We start from the raw sequence: 20,323 nt of genomic DNA, 5'->3' as shown, positions 1-20,323 counted from the left end.
CATACAGATGCAAACTAGGGTGGTTCAATTGATGATAGAAAGAGCATGACTAGAGATGCATTTTAACAGGTGGCTATTTGATATCTTGATTGAACAAAAAGCCGACTTCTACTTCATTATCTGTAGAGTATATTGCAACAATGTCTTGTTGCACACAAGTTCTATGGAAGAAGCAAACATTGAAGGACATTAAGGTGGAGTATGACCATCCTATATCTATCTTTTGTGACAACACTATTACAATTAATATTTCTATAAATCTTGTTATGCACTCGAGGACTAAACATATTCTAAGAGAGTGAGTTAGTAATCAACCAGTTGGAACACGTAGTTACTAAAGAGCGATTTGCAGATTTGTTTACTAAGCCTCTACCAAAGGAAATGTTTGAATTCTCAAGGAAGAAGTTGGGAGTGATTCACACCATTGTTGATTTGTTGTTTGGACTTGAGGCGAGCTTTCATTAGTACCTTTTTCAGCCCATTTCAATTATGCAGGTTGGTTTCAGACATTGATGTCAAAGGGAGAGAAATGAATCAAGGGGAGTAGCTCTATTTCAGAGTAAGTCTATTTCAGTTTATTTCAGAGTTGTTCTTTGTATCAATTTGGCTTCAAATGCAATTGCCATCAATGACAATGGGGGAGATTGCTGGATATGTTGGCAATGATGTCAAAGGTTGATGATCAAGGTTGTATTGATTTCAGAGGTTTATTCTAAGCAATAAAGAATTGTTGTAAGCTGCCTGGTTGTCTTTTTAAAATGCTTGAGTTGCTTGAACTGCTTGGTTGTCTAATTGGACTGTGTGGGTGTTTCCTTAAGCTCGTTATAAGTCTACTTCAGATGCTTGTGAACTACTTGCTTGTCCACTTCCTTGCCAAGCCAAACTATAAGCCTTGTCAGCATTGGAATATTTGAATAGTCAATTTCTTTGTTTAGGGGTTGTGTCAATCTTGGTGAATGGTGGCTTGATTATGTTGAAACTAGAGCCCAGAAATCCAAGAAAATAACCAGACATAAGAAAGAGACAAAAACTAAAATAGAGAGCACTAGAAATATCCTGGGAAAACCCTTCGAGAATGAAGCGAAAAACTCAGCCACACAACACAAAAATATCTTTATTGATAATGAAATGTTCAAGTGTACAATATCCTTTGCATGATGCAAATATATAACAATAGGAGAGACTCTTCACATGATAACCAAAGGTCTCTTGAGATTCCTATAACTCCTATAATTAATAATAACTCTTCGAATATTCATGCCTCAATGCATGTGAATGACACATGTCATTACATTCAATATTACAATTTAAATATAAGTGTTCTTTTCAGCTAAACGTAACAATAACGGTAATAACGTTCATATTTCCAGAGATAAAGATCTCTATCGCAGCTAAGATCTTCAACACTCCCTCTTAGCGAGAGAGAGATCTTTAGCTGAACAATCACACAAGACTACAACCAAAATGTTAATGATTGATTCTCATCCCATATATCCTATGAAAACATGAAATAATCAATCATATTCATGGAATCACTCAACATGAAAACCTGTAACAATCGATCATATTCATGAAATCACTCAACATGAAAACCTGTAACAATTGATCATATTCATGGAATCACTCAACATGAAAACCTGTAATAATCGATCATATTCATGAAATCACTTAACATGCAAGATTTGCAAGACTCACAGCTAAGCCTTTGTTCACAGACTCTCTCAACGTGAATTGTCATGGAATCTCTCAACATGACATCCAACTCCCATCACGGAAACTCTCAACGTGATGACATCATGGACTCTCTCAACATGATGTTCACTATCGCATAGTGAAAGAGTTATCATAGCTAATCTTACAATCTCATTTATTCACACAAGAATAAAAAATAAAAGACTAGGACTTTATTCCATTTAAGTCTCAAATTTTATAAATACCACAAGCAAATGAAGGGGATTCCATAAGCAATCCCTCTTAATAGAAATAGATTTGATCATCATATTCAATTAGATGATGTATCCTCCCTTTAAGGATGAACATCTCCCTCTGAATCATGAACTTCCTCTGAACACAGATATAAATCATCTTGTTGCTTCCTGCAACAAAGAGATATTATTAAAACCATCATCCATTTATGTATAACTCAGAATACATGATAACTATCGCTAGAAATAACGTATACAATAGTTACAAATAGGCTCTTAGTCGATTAGTATCCAAAGGGAATACTTCCAATTAAATAATGCATGCAGCCTCCTTAAAATTAGAATAAGGATAAGTAAATACTTAGCTTAAAGAATTGCTCAAAAGCACCTGGAGGCTTTATAGCTAAGAACTTATAACTAGAACCCCGATCGTGAGCCCAAGTTTGCTCATAACAAAGTTAAACCTTTTGTGATGATGGTCACCAGGGCTGAAGAGTTGGGCAATTGATCCACCTTAATTCTCTAATCTCTTGATGCAACTCGTAGTTGTAACGCCTTTCTTGATACACGTTCATTATCCACCATAAATGCTTTCCTGTGATTGCCTCCTAGTAGACACGTTGTTGTTAAAAATACCCTTGCAACCCAACAACAATACGCGTTTTTTTTCCAGATTCCAATCTTCTCATTATCAAAGACTTCTTTGTCGAGAGAAGACGTTTTTCTGATCATTGGATATTGTCGCATACAATTGGTTGACATTCCCAAATCAAGCTTCCGGAATGGACTCATGACGTGAATATGATCTCGGGAATTCATTTTTCTCCAGATATTAATTTATGGGCATGGGACAATAGTGTTGAATGTGATGAAGATCATGACTCATTCTACCCTACTGCTCGAGCATTTTCCCGACTGTTCTGGTGTTGAAAGAAGATGAATGGTGTGAGAACCCAGCCTTATCCTTAAGCAGCAAGACTCATTTCATTATTTTCCTTGCTCGTTGCATAAATATAACATTTGGAGCTCCTCTACTGAATCCACTAAAATGTCCGTGGCTATTGAACTCTGGAATTTTGTCCAATAATTAACCTTAGCTCCCAGAATTTATCCTCTGCAAATCAAGCTAACCAACGAAATATCCGCAGTTCGAACTAGAGACTGTTGGCTGAGATTGAGTCCCGCACTAGACTGCTCCCAATCGACTCATTGCCAAAATAGCGACCCAATTTTCTGCTGGTACAAACACTGGCAATGGGCAATGCATCTGTGTGCATGCATATCAGAATCTCTCGTTACGCTTGATTTGAATGTTCAATAAAGAAAACTTTATTGACCTCTCCTCCAATATTAATTAAAATGCAATCATAACTGATTCTCTAATAACCGACAGACCATAAAGATATGAATGGTTAGAGAAGAAGAGACAACTGGCGTCGCCAAAAATAAAAAAGCCACAATAACTCATGAAAAGGGAGAGAAGCAATGACGATTACACAAAGAGAAATTTAACCAGACAAAGAATAATCAGAAATTTAAACGCTTAGACTCCCATGACTTTGATGAATTTTAAAAGAAAACACTATGAAAAATCACACTAGATGGAAATCGAAGGAGGGTAGAAACTAAATCTTATGTAAGTAAAAAAAATTGTCAGGCCTATGGCCAAAAATGACAACTCATTTGATAAAAAATAACACTCTGCAAATAAATGAACACATCATCTAAGACCAGCACTTTTGATAAAAGATTACAGTCAAAGCATGTAATAATCAGGAATAGCTTAGCTTTCAATCCAAAATCACTTCTAAAAACTGGTTACACCGATGAAGAAATTCATATGATCAATTAAGAAAGATATTTGATCTTATCATCTTTGAGGCGCTACATAACTGTGACCAAAGGATTGAAACCAAAGGCTCATGATTAAAAATATGCTTGAAGAAAGAAGAAAACATTGCACAATTGCTTAAATGAAGAAATATACAAAAATCTTGATATATTTCTGCAATCTCATGCACTGAACTACATCGAGGGTCACAGAGAAAGATGAAGAAACATCTCATATCCACACAAAAATATATATATATATCCCTTAGAGATATTACATACACTAAAAATCAGAAAAAAAAACTCTTCTTTAATTGTGATTATCCAACTAAGCTCTGATACCATGTTGAAACTAGAGCCCAGAAATCCAAGAGAATAACCAGACATAAGAAAGAGACAAAAACTAAAATAGAAAGCACTAGAAATATCGTGGGAAAACCCTTCAAGAATGAAGCGAAAAACCCAGCCACACAACACAAATATATCTTTATTGATAATGAAATGTTCAAGTGTACAATATCCTTTGCATGATGCAAATATATAACAATAGGAGAGACTCTTCACATGATAACCAAAAGGTCTCTTGAGATTTCTATAACTCCTATAATTAATAATAACTCTTCGAATATTCATGCCTCAATGCATGTGAATGACACATGTCATTACATTCAATATTACAATTTAAATATAAGTGTTCTTTTCAGCTAAACGTAACAATAACGGTAATAACGTTCATATTTCCAGAGATAAAGATCTCTATCACAGCTACCATCTTCAACACTCCCTCTTAGCGAGAGAGAGATCTTTAGCTGAACAATCACACAACACTGCAACCAAAATGTTAATAATTGATTCTCATCCCATATATCCTATGAAAACATGAAATAATCAATCATATTCATGGAATCACTCAACATGAAAACTTGTAACAATCGATCATATTCATTAAATCACTCAACATGAAAACCTGTAACAATCGATCATATTCATGGAATCACTCAATATGAAAACCTGTAATAATCGATCATATTCATGAAATCACTCAACATGAAAGATTTGCAAGACTCGCAGCTAAGCTTTTGTTCAAGGACTCTCTCAACGTGAACTGTCATGGAATCTCTCAACATGACATCCAACTCCCATCACAGAAACTCTCAACGTGATGACATCATGGACTCTCTCAACATGATGTTCACTATCACATAGTGAAAGAGTTATCATAGTTGATATTACAATCTCATTTATTCACACAAGAATAAAAAATAAAAGACTAGGACTTTATTCCATTTAAGTCTCAAATTTTATAAATACCACAAGCAAATGAAGGGGATTCCATAAGCAATCCCTCTTAATAGAAATAGATTTGATCATCATATTCAATTAGATGATGTATCCTCCCTTTAAGGATGAACATCTCCCTCTGAATCATGAACTTCCTCTGAACACAGATATAAATCATCTTGTTGCTTCCTGCAACAAAGAGATATTATTAAAACCATCATCCATTTATGTATAACTCAGAATACATGATAACTATCGCTAGAAATAATGTATGCAATAGTTACACATAGGCTCTTAGTCGATTAGTATCCAAAGGGAATACTTCCAATTAAATAATGCATGCAGCCTCCTTAAAATTAGAATAAGGATAAGTAAATACTTAGCTTAACGAATTGCTCAAAAGCACCTGGAGGCTTTATAGCTAAGAACTTATAACTAGAACCCCGATCGTGAACCCAAGTTTGCTCATAACAAAGTTAAACCTTTTGTGATGATGGTCACCAGGGCTGAAGAGTTGGGCAATTGATCCACCTTGATTCTCTAATCTCTTGATGCAACTCGTAGTTGTAACACCTTTCTTGATACACGTTCATTATCCACCATAAATGCTTTCCTGTGATTGCCTCCTAGCAGACACGTTGTCGTTAAAAATACCCTTGCAACTCAACAACAATACGCGTTTTTTTTCCAGATTCCAGTCTTCTCATTATCAAAGACTTCTTTGTCGAGAGAAGACGTTTTTCTGATCATTGGATATTGTCGCATACAATTGGTTGACATTCCCAAATCAAGCTTCCGAAATGGACTCATGACGTGAATATGATCTCAGGAATTCATTTTTCTCCAGATATTAATTTATGGGCATGGGACAATAGTGTTGAATGTGATGAAGACCATGACTCATTCTACCCTACTACTCGAGCATTTTCCCGACTGTTCTGGTGTTGAAAGAAGATGAATGGTGTGAGAACCCAGCCTTATCCTTAAGCAGCAAGACTCATTTCATTATTTTCCCTGCTCATTGCATAAATATAACATTTGGAGCTCCTCTACTGAATCCACTAAAATGTCCGTGGCTATTGAACTCTGGAATTTTGTCCAATAATTAACCTTAGCTCCCAGAATTTATCCTCTGCAGATCAAGCTAACCAACAAAATATCCCCGGTTCGAACTAGAGACTGTTGGCTGAGATTGAGTCCCGCACTAGACTGCTCCCAATCGACTCACTGCCAAAATAGCGACCCAATTTTCTGCTGGTACAAACACTGGCAATGGGCAATGCATCTGTGTGCATGCATATCAGAATCTCTCGTTATGCTTGATTTGAATGTTCGATAAAGAAAACTTTATTGACCTCTCCTCCAATATTAATTAAAATGCAATCATAACTGATTCTCTAATAACCGACAGACCATAAAGATATGAATGGTTAGAGAAGAAGAGACAACTGGCGTCGCCAAAAATAAAAAAGCCACAATAACTCATGAAAAGGGAGAGAAGCAATGACGATTACACAAAGAGAAATTTAACCAGACAAAGAATAATCAAAAATTTAAACGCTTAGACTCCCATGACTTTGATGAATTTTAAAAGAAAACACTATGAAAAATCACACTAGATGGAAATCGAAGGAGGGCAGAAACTAAATCTTATGTAAGTAAAAAAAATTGTCAGGCCTATGGCCAAAAATGACAACTCATTTGATAAAAAATAACACTCTGCAAATAAATGAACACATCATCTAAGACCAGCACTTTTGATAAAAGATTACAGTCAAAGCATGTAATAATCAGGAATAGCTTAGCTTTCAATCCAAAATCACTTCTAAAAACTGAACTACATCGAGGGTCACAGAGAAAGATGAAGAAACATCTCATATCCACACAAAATTTTAAATATATATATATAGCCCTTAGAGATATTACATACACTAAAAATCAGAAAAAAAAACTCTTCTTTAATTGTGATTATCCAACTAGGCTCTGATACCATGTTGAAACTAGAGCCCAGAAATCCAAGAAAATAACCAGACATAAGAAAGAGACAAAAACTAAAATAGAGAGCACCAAAAATATCCTGGGAAAACCCTTCGAGAATGAAGCGAAAAACCCAGCCACACAACACAAAAATATCTTTATTGATAATGAAATGTTCAAGTGTAAAATATCCTTTGCATGATGCAAATATATAACAATAGGAGAGACTCTTCACATGATAACCAAAAGGTCTCTTGAGATTCCTATAACTCCTATAATTAATAATAACTCTTCGAATATTCATGCCTCAATGCATGTGAATGACACATGTCATTACATTCAATATTACAATTTAAATATAAGTGTTCTTTTCAGCTGAACGTAACAATAACGGTACTAAAGTTCATATTTCCAGAGATAATGATCTCTATCGCAGCTATTATCTTCAACAGATTAAATGTACATACTCCGTGTGTTTGGACAACCTCAGAACTTATGGTTGGGCTTTTCTTATTATCGAATTCATTTATTATCTAATCTATTCTTGGTGACAGCTTCAGATGCTGAACTATGTTTTGTGAAAATGATGACAGAGACTTTAAAAGGAATATGTATATTGTATGTGTTACATTTCAAGGCTGTGTGAATGTCTTTATTTCGATGTGGATACAAACATAAATTGCATGATGAGAACAGCTGGAAGAGACGCGAGCAACTGAAAAATGCAGCTTCAGATTGAAAACATGATAGAATGATATAATGTGAAGATTTTTGTGAATGATATTTCTGTTGCCTACATGGAAGGAAGCGTCACATAGTCAGAAATACTGTGGCATTATTCAGTGCATTAAAAACAAGTCATGCATATCTTGAATAAAACAACGCAAGTCATGAAATTGATTTCATTAAAAAGTTAATGCAGACATGGTAAAAAGGTTTTCTTCTGCCATCCTTATTAGACGGTGTCAATGCCTGATTTATAGTGTACTTTGATGATCAATCGATAGATTGGGTAAAGCTTTTTTGATCATGTGTATCTAAAAGAAAAGTCCAGCTTGTTATTTAGCAGGTCATTGAGTCTACATTTGGAAATACAGCGTTTAATTTATTGGATGTTGAATGGGTGAATACAAATTGTAGAAGAAAAACATGAGATACTAAAGTGAATACCCCCAACTTCAGATTGGAGAAAACAAGTCTTTGAGTTGAAAGTCGGGTTTGCATGTAAGAGTTGTGCCTGGTTTTTGGAGGAGTCGATGCAATGGTATTTTCAAAGAGTTGATACATGGATAAGGTTGACGCTTTTTGGTGTGGTTTGAGGATGATGTTTGTGGTGTTGAATTTGGTTTATGTGGACATGTTACTGAGCTCAAATTTTGGTAGAAAATATGTAGTATTGGTTCAGAGTTCAGACAATAACTTGTTACAGAATTAAATAGATAAAGGGGGTTAACGTTTGAGGATCGAAGGGATAGAATTAAGGAAGAAGTCTATTACTGTTAAAGCTGTGCATGATGAAAAAGTTTGGTTATTGAGTTGTTCATGGTGAAGGAGTCTATATTTGAAGTAGCTATATTTGTGAGTATTTTCTCGAAGGCATTTTCTGAGTGTTCTAATTCTAGTTGGTGCTTAAACTGAGGTTGGTGCCTCAGCTGATAGGAGTTGGTGCTCTCTGTCAATTGGTGCTCACTTTTGTAATCTGGGTTGGTGCCCATTTTTTGTGGAAAACTTGTATGCCATGATTGTTTAGTATTTACCGAAAGGGCTTTCCACGAAAAATCTGTTGCTTGGTTCATCATGTTATTCTCTTCAAGATTTTATGTGGTTTTCTGCACTAATATGTTTAACAATTTGATATACTGATTCATTACTTCCTGTGTGCTCTTCAAATTTAAATTAAAAGCAGAAACCTGAAAAGCTATTATCAGCCTAGAATAAGTGAATCTATGTGCGGAAGTGGGTATGAATTTATGAATAAAAATAATAATCCATTGCAGACATTATAGAGAGATAATTGTAGGTAATTGCATTTTTTCCCATTTGAGTATTGTTTCGCATTTCAAGTAAACTTAATTGTATTCATGTTTGACAAATGCCTATGGATATATTGATATAGTTAATCTATTTTGACTAAGGGTAGAAATGGTTGCAAAACAGGAAGGTCAATCAACTTTTTGAGTTTATGGTAGTTGAAGATCCCGCATAACCACAATCATGCATGCCACCCAACTTGTGCATGGGAGGCATATGTGTGCTCATGGGCTTCGTGAAGGAAAGGTAATCTTCATACTTTTATCAAGCATGCCACCCAATGGCTTAAACCTCATGGGCCAAGAGGTTGATTAGTGTTCCTAGGCTTGATCAAGAAGGATGGAGTGCCTCAAAGGAGGGCTAAGAGAAGAAGTAGACCATTTCCACCCATGCTCTCACAATACATGGATAATTATCGTTGATGTTACATTTTGTGGAGTTTCTATCTAACTACTAATATAATTACTATAGGAATATGCTTTGGATAATTATTCATATTATTGATTATATATGCATTTATATGTTATTAGATTCTTAACCCTTATGAAAATAGTTGCTCTCATGGATTACATTTCAATGGTTGACTAACATGATTGCGCGACATAAACCAGGATTAAATCGTGTTAAATGGGCTTTTCTATTCGTAAAATTATACTCTTAACTATATCTCATTTCTTATTTCTGGTTAAAATTGTGGTTTTAGGGCAAATTATAGTAATAATCACATTAGGGGCAATACAGGTAATTCTAGCCACCATCTTTTTAACCTGCTCAAATCTGCAGTCCTAAAAAGTAGAGGCTGCTATTATTCAGTAAAGGTTCCAATTACATCCTGCAGCAAAAAAATTTGGTTTCAAGAGACCTCCCATATCTGAGGAATAGATCCCCCACTATAGGACACCAACCTTAGCTACATTGGACAAGTAATTCTCTGTGTTGCACAAGTTGTTAAGCCTGTTGGACAAGGACACTGCAGTGCACACGTCAAGGACTGTGCACAGCTACAGTCATCACATGCAAGTCAAATGTTAAGCTGCAGTCATGGTGTGCATGACAGCAGACATTCCAGAAGTGCTGCAAGAGAACTATGTGCAAAATAATATCCATGCCATCAAAACAGCTTTTGATAGACTGAACAAGGAGTAAAAGATATATTATTTTACATGCTTAAGAAATCGTTATTTTTTATTTGTTTTGTAATGTAAATGACATTCTGTCTTAATTTGTTGTTGCAATAATACACCATTGCTTATAACTTTATAAGTTGTATCTATACTGCAAAATGGAAGAGAGAAAATAGGGCAACAGTTCTGTATTATAGGTACCATTCTAATTCAATATGTTGCTGTAAAACAATATGCCACCCATCAAATGTGGTACTGGGAAGATGGAAAATAGAAGAATGGTGGCCATAAACAGAAACTATTTCCTTGGCATTCAGTATATTGTTTCAAGAAAATCTGTAAAAGTAGCAATGATTAATTACTGCCGAGCTTGTTTAATGTGTTTAATTAATAGGAGATGTGTTGCTACAGAAGAAGTATAATCACTTTGTCACACATCAGTTTGATCTGTAAAGGGCCCATTTGAGTAGATTGGCAAACAGCTTTAGGTTTGATTTGAGTGTTTGAAACTGTTATTTCACAACTGATTTCAGCTACTCATAGCAGTCTGACATAAGTATTAAAATGATGTTATGATCAGAGTTTCCAGGAGCTATCATTTAATAATTCAACTGTAATTTAAAAAATATTTCAATTTTTTTTCTGTCTTCCATTAGAATCAGCTATTCCTCTGGTCTTACTCAGTTTCTTCAATTTAATTAAAAATCCTCATTTGTTAGATCTGCATTTTTCACAATATAAAATCAGTTCTAAAGTGGTCTTATATACAGTTTTCTGACACCTGTTAAAAACTAAATTCCTGGATCAAAACACGATTTGACTGTGCTCAACAGCAGAGAAGAAAGAATCAACATTCTAAATTAGAAGCACAGCTCAGAATCTTGATAAATGATGAGGTGAGATACCCAATAATATACGAGTAGCAAGAAGATTTCATCTGACAAAATTGAAACTTTGACAAACCGATACAGGAAACTGTGGAAGCTGACAAGCAATGTTGAGAAATTCATACTTTAAAAACATCATGTCATAGGGGTATAACATATTTGTTTAGTTCTTTAATGTGTGAACTCGTTTGTCAAGTAAATAAAGTTACTTCATAGATGATTTCTCCTGTGACCAGGTGTAATCCTGAGGTCAACAGCAAACCAGCCATAAGCAACATTAATGTATTTTCAGAGGGAGAGCTCCCCAAAAAGCCAAAAGCATAAACCTTAATAGTTCAAGAATCAAAATCAAAATGAAAAAATCAGATTAATCTTATGCTTGTTTGAGTAGCTGCCAAGATCTTTTATCCTAAGAATTTCTATAACCAGTTGTAAGCACTTCCAGAATGGGCTAGGCATGTTGATATTTTATAGTCCATGCTGTTTTTGTTATGGGTGGCTTTGCTAGCATTCTGACTGTAGAGGGTTGGGAATTTGATGGAATTCAACATGTTCAAAATAAGATTGTTTTACCTATCTAATTTAAGAATATATGACTTGGTGTAAGGACGGTAATAAAGTTCATAAAAGGTGACCATGGAGTGCAGTGTGCACACCGGTGATGTCTTTGGTAACCTTGTCCCTATAATTATGACTAATATAGCTTGTCTAAAAGCTTGAATGCCAACCACTATATTATTTTTGTATTCAGTGGGCATGCACATTTAGTTTACAGAGAGAAAATAACAGTATTAAATTGTTAATGTCATACAAGAAACTTAATGCATGAAGGTGCTCACCTGCAAGTATTTTAGATGCACAAACGTTCACAATGACCTAAAGATAGCCATTAATTCAAAATTCCTAATCAGAATGCATTTCATATGGACTTACGCCGTTCCCTTGCTTGAGAGGAAAGAATTTGGCTCAACAACAATTGTCTCTTTTCCTCCGCTTCCCTGGACATGCATTAGATGTCAGTCCTGCAACCAAAACTTTTGAGACCAATTAAAAATACTACACAATAATCAGTAACAATGGAATTCTATATAGGACAAAAATGCAAATTTGCAAATAAATGAATTGTCAAAATTGAGGAAAAAAGCAAGTCAAATCCATCCTAGTACATGAAGACTCAAGCTGAAGCCTTAAACTGGTGAGATTAGCTTACCTGTTTTGCTCCTCCTGTGCTTGTTGTTGCTCAGCACCTTGTGAGTTGCCCTAAAAGGAAATCAGAGTCGGAGAAAGAAAAGATATATACAATGTAAGTCATGACAAATAAAATATATTCTATGTTAGAAGTCTTAACAATGGAATGTATGTTCTGAAGCAATTTCATAGATCAGACATACAATGCCTCTCTGTGCCATCATCTCCTGTATTCTCCTTTGCCTGATTGCTTCCAACTCTGGATCAGCCTAATTAAGGAATAAATTACTAGTCAAAAATGTAGTGAGCTTGTAAAGACGATAAAGTGGAAAGATAAGCTATATAACATATTTAATAATATCTTGAAAGACATGATCAATAGGCAACCTTTTCCTCCACGAAAATCCATGTTAAAGCCTTGTTTCTACAAAGGTGGACAATTACATAGATCCAACTTTTCAGGGCATGAAAGACATTACTGCAGAAACATTTAATTAACAGATAGGGAAAGCAGCTCTGCCATGGAATTTTGCTCATACTACCATCAGGAATGAAACACTAACACTTCCTGGTAAGTAGTGCGATACGGTAGCAGCAAAGTGACATCTAGCACAAGCAACTTGATAGGAAAAATGAGCAAAATACATTCAAGAATCCCAATAGGTCCAAAACCCTTCAACAACTGCTACATGAATGCAATCATGTCTTAGATTAGAAGAAGGTGAAACAAATTATCTCTATACTGTAAAATAAAGGTAATGCAGTAAAGGTCTATGATACCAACCTACTTTTAAGTTCACTCAATCTGATCCCAGCAACCAGAAAGCCGGAAGAAAATAAGTGTTCACTAGGAAGTTTGAGATAATGAAATATATGTGCTTCACCTCAGACCTTTCAAAAAATTAGACATATCATTGATACCATATTTGGTAGAGTTTGTACACCAGTCTTTAGCTCACATGGTAGCTTTTTAACATATAGATGCAGAATTTCATGCAGCACCCATGTTAAGGTTCTATGTTAATGTCACAATCAAAATATACCAAGATTAAGATCACTGTCTTAATTATATGTCAGATATGCAGTAAACAATGATCATATAAGAATCATCTGTAACAATGGAGACTTCGCATATATTCAGTGTAACAGTATTTATGCATCCGAGTAGCTATAGTCACTTAACAGTTGAAACTGGAAGAAAGCTGCAACCTGCCAAATTGCCTCGTATATCTACTTGAACCATAGGGTTTACTATGGTATCGATAAACTCCAAAGTCATTCAGTACTTTTGAGGAAAGACAGAAATTCATCATTATATGTGAACGGTGAACAGTAAGTTCAAATTTGGTACAACTGGTAAGAATCTACGTAGCTATAAAAATTTAATAGTTGACATGGAATTTCAATATACTCATTTCAATCAAAATATTTATCTGCTTAAACCATTGGTGCAGGAGCATCTTGCATGGGGAATTTATTTATTTTTAAAGAAAAAGAAAAAAAATTGTGGAGGAGAGAGAAAGTGATGAAAATAGAAAGAAAAAAATAGAAAATAGAAAAAAGAGGAAAAGAAGAATTTCTATTTTCAAGGTGCATAGGTGGCATAAATAGAAAAATAAGAAAAATAGTTGTCATTCCATTTATCGAAATGTGTAGGTGGCATCTTAGAAGCTTGTGGAAAGTTTCTTAAATCATGCATTTAATATTTGTTGTGATTCATAAAGGAAATGTAATTTTCTAATTGGGCCACATGGTGGTGCTTAGTTGTAGGTGGAATTCTAGAAAGTTGTGGATATTGTAGAAGGTTGTGGATATTGTGGAATTCTGGAAGGTTATGGATAAGTCATGCATGGGGTGGTAAGTGCCTATTTAAGCAATGCATATGAGCATTTGTAGTCAAGCTGGAAGGAAAGCTTTGGAAGCTTCAAGGTGTGCAAGCTTGAAGGTGTGATCTCTTCTTAGTAGAAGCTTGGGAAGGTGAAAGCTTTGGAAGGAAAAGCTTCAAGGTGTGAAAGTTCGGAAGTAGAAGCTTCAAGGTGAAAGCTGTGGAAGGTGAAGCTTGGAAAGCTTCAAGGTGTGGAAGCTTGGGAAGGTAAGGCTTCAAGGTTGAAAGCTGGAAGGTGTGAAGACTTCAAGGTGTGAAAGCTCTAAAGGTGTAGCTCTTCAAGTAGAAGTTCTTGGTGAAGCTCTTGGTGTAAAGACTCTTATTTGGGATTTCTCTTATGTTGAAGAATTTGTAAACTTCTTTTTGAAGAAGTCATATCTATGATATCATCTTGTGAGTGTTGTAAGGATTTTCGAGTATAATAAAATTTCTTGTGAAGCATTTTATCTCTCTTGCCTCCATATTGTTGCATTCTTGGTTATGAGTTGGTAAGGGTAGTGTGGCCCTTCATCAAATGGTATCAGAGCGTACCTTCATCAAGTGGTATCAGAGCAGTACTCCATCAAGTGGTATCAGAGCGGGAGTTCCTGAGTGTACAAGCAGATCGCCGAAGTGTGAGGCAGTTTGTACCAGGACCTTGATTGGGTGAAGTTTATCAGAGCGGGAGTTCCTGAGCGTGTAGACAGATCGCCGTTGCACCAGGTCCTTGTGAGGACATGCAGATTGATCGATGAATGTGGAGATGGAAGATTGAACTTGTTGAGGCATGATCATAGAGAGCTTGTGGATTGCAGATCCGTTGTCCTAGACTTGTGATTTGGTTCCTGATTGTTCGTGCAAGGTGGCAGGTTGCGATCTGACCTGCAAACAATTCTAGGTTGTCACAAGGAGTGTGGGAAGGATTTGTTGCAGAGGGTTTATGAAGATCTTGGAAGATGGCTCCGAGAGGATTGGACCCTAAGATGATTGCATAACTCCATGATATAGTGGAGAGGAATTTTTTGAAGATGTCTACTCGGCTTGAAGCTAGCTTGGCTAATCGAGTTAAAGAGATTTGTGAGAGAAGATGGCATTGCAAAGTTGAGGTGGAAGAGGTTGATTTTGCTGATCAGTTTGTGGAGCTTGATGCAGAACCTATAGAGCAACTAGAGGTTGTTGCTGAAGATATTCCTAACCTTGTTGATGTTGGGACAGAGGTTGGTTTTCATGATCAATTGGTTGAGTCTAACATGGAGACTGCAGAGCATTTGGTCATGGATGATCTAGTTGATGTTGGTGGTGACTTGTATGTTGCAGAGCACTTGGTCATGGAGGATCCGGTTGTTGTTGAAGGTGAGTTATGTATTGCAGAGCATCTTGTTGTGAGCAATGAGATTGTTGGTTTGGCATGTATTGATGGAGATCTACATGTTGGTGCTGATGTGAAGTTTTTTTGTTGTTGATGCGGGGTTTGTTGCTACTAGTGTGGATTCACTAGTTGCTGATGTGAATGAAGTTTTGTTGATGAAGCATTATGTGCAATTTATTCTTGGGGGTGAGCATGCTAATTGGATGGTTGAGATTCTGGTGTTTGATAGAGTAATGCAGATGTGGAAGATTTGCATGGTGGTTTTCTTGTCCCTGTTGAGGTGGAAACCTTTGGTGAAGATGAAGATGGTTGTAGAGCTTTCTTTTGGCGTCAAAGTATGGGACACACTTTTCTAGCTACCTGGGGAATTTGATGCAGGAGCATCTTGCATGAGGAATTATTTTTAAAACAAAAATTGTGGAGAGCGAAAGTGATGAAAATAGAAAGAAAAAAAATAGAAAATAGAAAATAGAGGAAAAGAAGAATTTCTATTTTCAAGGTGCATAGGTTGCATAAATAGAAAAATAAGAAAAATAGTTGTCATTCCATTTATCGAAGTGTGTAGGTGGCATCTTAGAAGCTTGTGGAAAGTTCCTTAAATCATGCATTTAATATTTGTTGTGATTCATAAAAGAAATGTAATTTTCTAATTGGGCCACATGGTGGTGCTTAGTTGAAGGTGGAATTCTAGAAAGTTGTGGATATTGTAGAAGGTTGTGGATATTGTGAAATTTTGGAAGGTTGTGGATAAGTCATGCATGGTAAGTGCCTATTTAAGCAATGCATATGAGCATTTCTAGTCAAGTTGGAAGGAAAGCTTTGGAAGCTTCAAGGTGTGCAAGCTTGAAGGTGTGATCTCTTCTTAGTAGAAGCTTGGGAAGGTGAAAGCTTTGGAAGGAAAAGCTTCAAGGTGTGAAAGTTCGGAAGTAGAAGCTTCAAGGTGAAAGTTGTGGAAGGTGAAGCTTGGAAAGCTTGGAAAGCTTCAAGGTGTGGAAGCTTGGGAAGGTAAGGCTTCAAGGTTGAAAGCTGGAAGGTGTGAAGACTTCAAGGTGTGAAAGCTCTAAAGGTGTTGCTCTTCAAGTAGAAGTTCTTGGTGAAGCTCTTGGTGTAAAGACTCTTATTTGGGATTTCTCTTATGTCGAAGAATTTGTAAACTTCTTTTTGAAGAAGTCATATCTATGATATCATCTTGTGGGTGTTGTAAGGATTTTCAAGTATAATAAAATTTCTTGTGAAGCATTTTATCTCTCTTGCCTCCATATTGTTGCATTCTTGGTTATGAGTTGGTAAGGGTGGTGTGGCCCTTCATCAAGTGGTATTAGAGCGTACCTTCATCAAGTGGTATTAGAGCATACCTTCATCAACCATACTAGTTACTAGCTTCTCTGTAAAACCCGAAGGCCAATTTAACGCACTATTGAAGAGGACAAATTTGTCATGCCAAAGTGCAAGTACTATCTCTAGTATTTGTTAATCTTTTGTATTTGCGCATTGTTCAGATGCTTCCTCTGTTTTTTCTCAAAACACTAAGTCCAACCTACAGGAGCTCATTTTAGTAGGCATAGTCAAACAAGTTGCAATGTTTGAAAAATGAACCCATTTTTAAGCTGCCTCCACAAGTCAATCTTGCAATTTTGACATATATGGACAATTAAATGGATTTCAAGTCATGAATTAATTACTCATTATGTCTTTGCTCAAAAACTCATGCCTATTTACATATTTCAGAGTCAACCTCTCATAACATACAGCTCTAAGAAAGTGAGATTTGTCATCTAACAAATGAGAAACAATAAATGAAGATTTCAAATACAAATACAGCTCTTGCATCAAGATGATGCAGTGAAAACTTGAAGGCAAAGTCAATAATCAAGGACTACAAAGACTAAGAATTAAATTGAGTTGTTTACAGCCCACGGAAAATGGAAAGCAAAGCCTATTTTCAAGGACTACAATACTAAAATTGAACAAAATATTGTTCCTACTCTAAGTTGCTGATTTGAGTTCCGGTTCAGGCATGGTACACAGGTTGGCCAAAAAAGATCCCTTGGGTACAGGTTCAGGTTTGTCCACACACACATATATTATAGATTTATATGCACATGTTCAAAAATCAAAGTTGTAAATATTAAAAGAAGAGTGATACTCATAAATCCACAATTGCCAATAAAATTATAAAGAAAATACCTTATATATCATATCCAGAATTTGCAAAAATAAAAATACTCATATCTCAAAATGTCATTACACGGTGAAAATTCAAAATACAACTAGCATATAATATTCATATTTTCTTTATCAGAAACATCATGCAGAGTCTTGCGTACTCCTTATTTTGCTTATGAATATTTCAAGGCTTAATACAGAGAATTTAGAAGTAATGCATACTTTATTTCATATGCATGCACATATTTTGGTACATTTGCTTAAGTAACACTCTCGGGTACTTCCTGGGTGTCCAGGTTCACTGCCCAGGAAGAACCAGTTGCAGAACCGTATCAGTACCAGGACCCAGGCAAAATAGCAGAACCCAGTAACTGAGGAATCTTACTAATTCCTTTGTTGAAATCTTGACAAATCTTCCCATGTAAGCAATAGTAAAGGAAAACTATTAATTCAAGAAACAGGACCATTCACTCTAGAAGTTGAAACTAAATTTTGTTCTTAGTTGTCCTTTAATGCAAATCTTGTCAGATGTATGTATGCAAGCAAGTATTAAGATAGGAATAAACATTCAATAATAATTAAACAAGTGTACTGATTTAGTCCACAGAAGGCTTAAATCTCCAATCAGGATCTTGAAAGATTACTCAAAACCATTACAAAATAGACTGACATTTTACGCGAACTGCTGATAAGAGTTTCTAGTTATCCTCAATCATCTAGATAAAAAGGTTTTGAAGATGTGTATTCTGCAGGTACAAGAGCAGTCACTTCAATTGAAGATTATTTTTTTGGCATTCCCTCTTAGAATCAGACAGACTTGATCTACCATTTCATTCATCCATGAAACAGGGCATGCAAAAGTGTACAGATTGATAATTAATAATTTTCTAATGCTTAAATGCAGAGAACACCACCCATACGGCTTGCTCCTACCAAATTATCTTGAAGGAATACTCTAGTGATACCAGAACCAATCATATAATACTTAGTCACAATCCAGCAAATATAAGTGTAGACACAAGTGCCATGCGTAAGAAAATATCATTAACAAGCCACTTGTAAGCCGATAATTCTGTGAGAAAACTAATTATATTTGGAAAAGAGGGTTTCTCATTGGATGAATTCATAAAAACATTACAATTAGAATCAAATCAATCTTAGGCCTTGAACTCTCCTGCAATACTTTGACAGAAAACATAATTGTTGAACACTCTATATAGATGAGGGAAAAAATCTATTCAATACCCAAAAGCTAGAAACCAGCGGATATGATTTTTAAATTTTCTCATCCGAATCCTCCAGATAATGAAATGACGTTTCATAAGCTGAGGCCATAATTCAAGCATGACCTAGGCTCTGCTGGCAACTAAAAAATATATCACCATAGGCAATTGCCACTCTAATTTCGACTTCCTAGTCAATGTGCAAAGAACTGATGAGTAGCTAAGCTATCGAATAGAGCGAGCTATAGATTACAGTATATATACATGCAAAAAAATGCACGAATCTGATTTTTAGGTGGTCACTTTGAATATCAAATGCAGACTGGGAATTATTGGCCGCACAAGCTTGAAAGCTTGCTGAGGAAGATATCTACAGAAAATGCAGACAGATGACTGCTCCAAACAATCTTGATGACCCAGGTACTGCACATAGTTTCAAGGGGAATCCCCCCAACTCTCCAACAAGTTAGCTAGATAGTTTCATCTATTTGTCCCCAACAAGAGAGTTTCGTCTACTTTTGATGTATTTAGCCGTGATTCATTTCCTGATTCACGATTATTCTTAGGCTTCTGCAAACCTGAGTGGCATTGGGATCAACAATATATACAACTCTCATAGCATAGAAAGTGGCAAGCAGAATGGGTAATTCAGGCATGTGATGAAGGGTTAGACAATCAAATCACAAGAAATCTGCCTAATCCGATCAGGGGATCCGAATTTCCATAAACTTGGAAGCCACCATAAAACTTGAAACTGGAAACTCAAATGCATCAGCGACACTTCCAACCCAAATTGAGCGAAAAAAAGAAAAGAAAAAAGAAAAGCTCGCGCAATTACCATGCCTGCCTGCAACCAATAGCTCGGGTCTTCCTTCACCCAACTGCCTTGTCCTCTCCTCCCCTCTTCCCTTTAGTGGATGGATGGAAGTCGATATATCAATTGATACTGCGAAAGTTGAGATTGTTACGATTATTCGTGTTCTTCACTTTATTCATATATTCTCGGGTGTCGGTATTTTATTTTGTTATCTCTGCTTCCTCGCTCCCCTTCAGTTTGTTGGGGAGTATTGAGTCCCCTCTTACTATTTAGGGCACGGTCCAATCGAGGGATTTTTAGGAATCCAAAAATGTAGTTATGGGATTAAAAAGAACTTTTATGATGTTAAAAGTTATCTCAAACAAGGACGCAAAGCGTCAAAGTTCCTGTCTAAGTATAGTTTTTGCATATGACAAGTAGCAGTTTAGATAGTGTTTTATACATTGGATATGCAATAAGATAAAGAAAATTGTGCAATTTTTATTGTATTTCAACAATAATTTACATTAGCAAAGCATGTACTCAATTATGTTATGCAACTTGATAGAGAAAAACTATGTCTCATAGCATATCAATGCATACACATTATTTCATTATACATATATGACACAGAGAGTGTACTTGGATATGAGACTCATGCG

At 35.8% G+C, this 20,323-nt stretch overlaps 1 protein-coding gene across 1 annotated transcript in view; it reads right to left on the bottom strand.

Moving 5' to 3' along the window:
* LOC149573039 (double-stranded DNA-binding family protein) overlaps nucleotides 1-19,924 on the bottom strand; it is a 59,403-nt gene extending 39,479 nt beyond the window's left edge. Inside the window, exons 1-4 of the mRNA XM_089814209.1 lie at nucleotides 19,704-19,924; nucleotides 12,447-12,512; nucleotides 12,266-12,315; nucleotides 11,989-12,053 (exon numbers count right to left, since the gene is read on the bottom strand). Coding sequence (XP_089670335.1) covers nucleotides 11,989-12,053; nucleotides 12,266-12,315; nucleotides 12,447-12,512; nucleotides 19,704-19,706 — 184 coding nt within the window. The 5' untranslated portion in view covers nucleotides 19,707-19,924. The remainder of the gene's footprint in view (nucleotides 1-11,988; nucleotides 12,054-12,265; nucleotides 12,316-12,446; nucleotides 12,513-19,703) is intronic.
* Nucleotides 19,925-20,323: the final 399 nt, after the last annotated feature.

The sequence above is a fragment of the Cupressus sempervirens genome, chromosome 2 (genome assembly GCF_028749045.1).
Source record: "Cupressus sempervirens isolate cs-2001-9-10 chromosome 2, ASM2874904v1, whole genome shotgun sequence".
Classification (NCBI taxonomy): Eukaryota; Viridiplantae; Streptophyta; class Pinopsida; order Cupressales; family Cupressaceae; genus Cupressus; species Cupressus sempervirens.
Note: the sequence above shows the minus strand (reverse complement) of the source record. Positions and strands in the feature narration are given on the sequence as shown.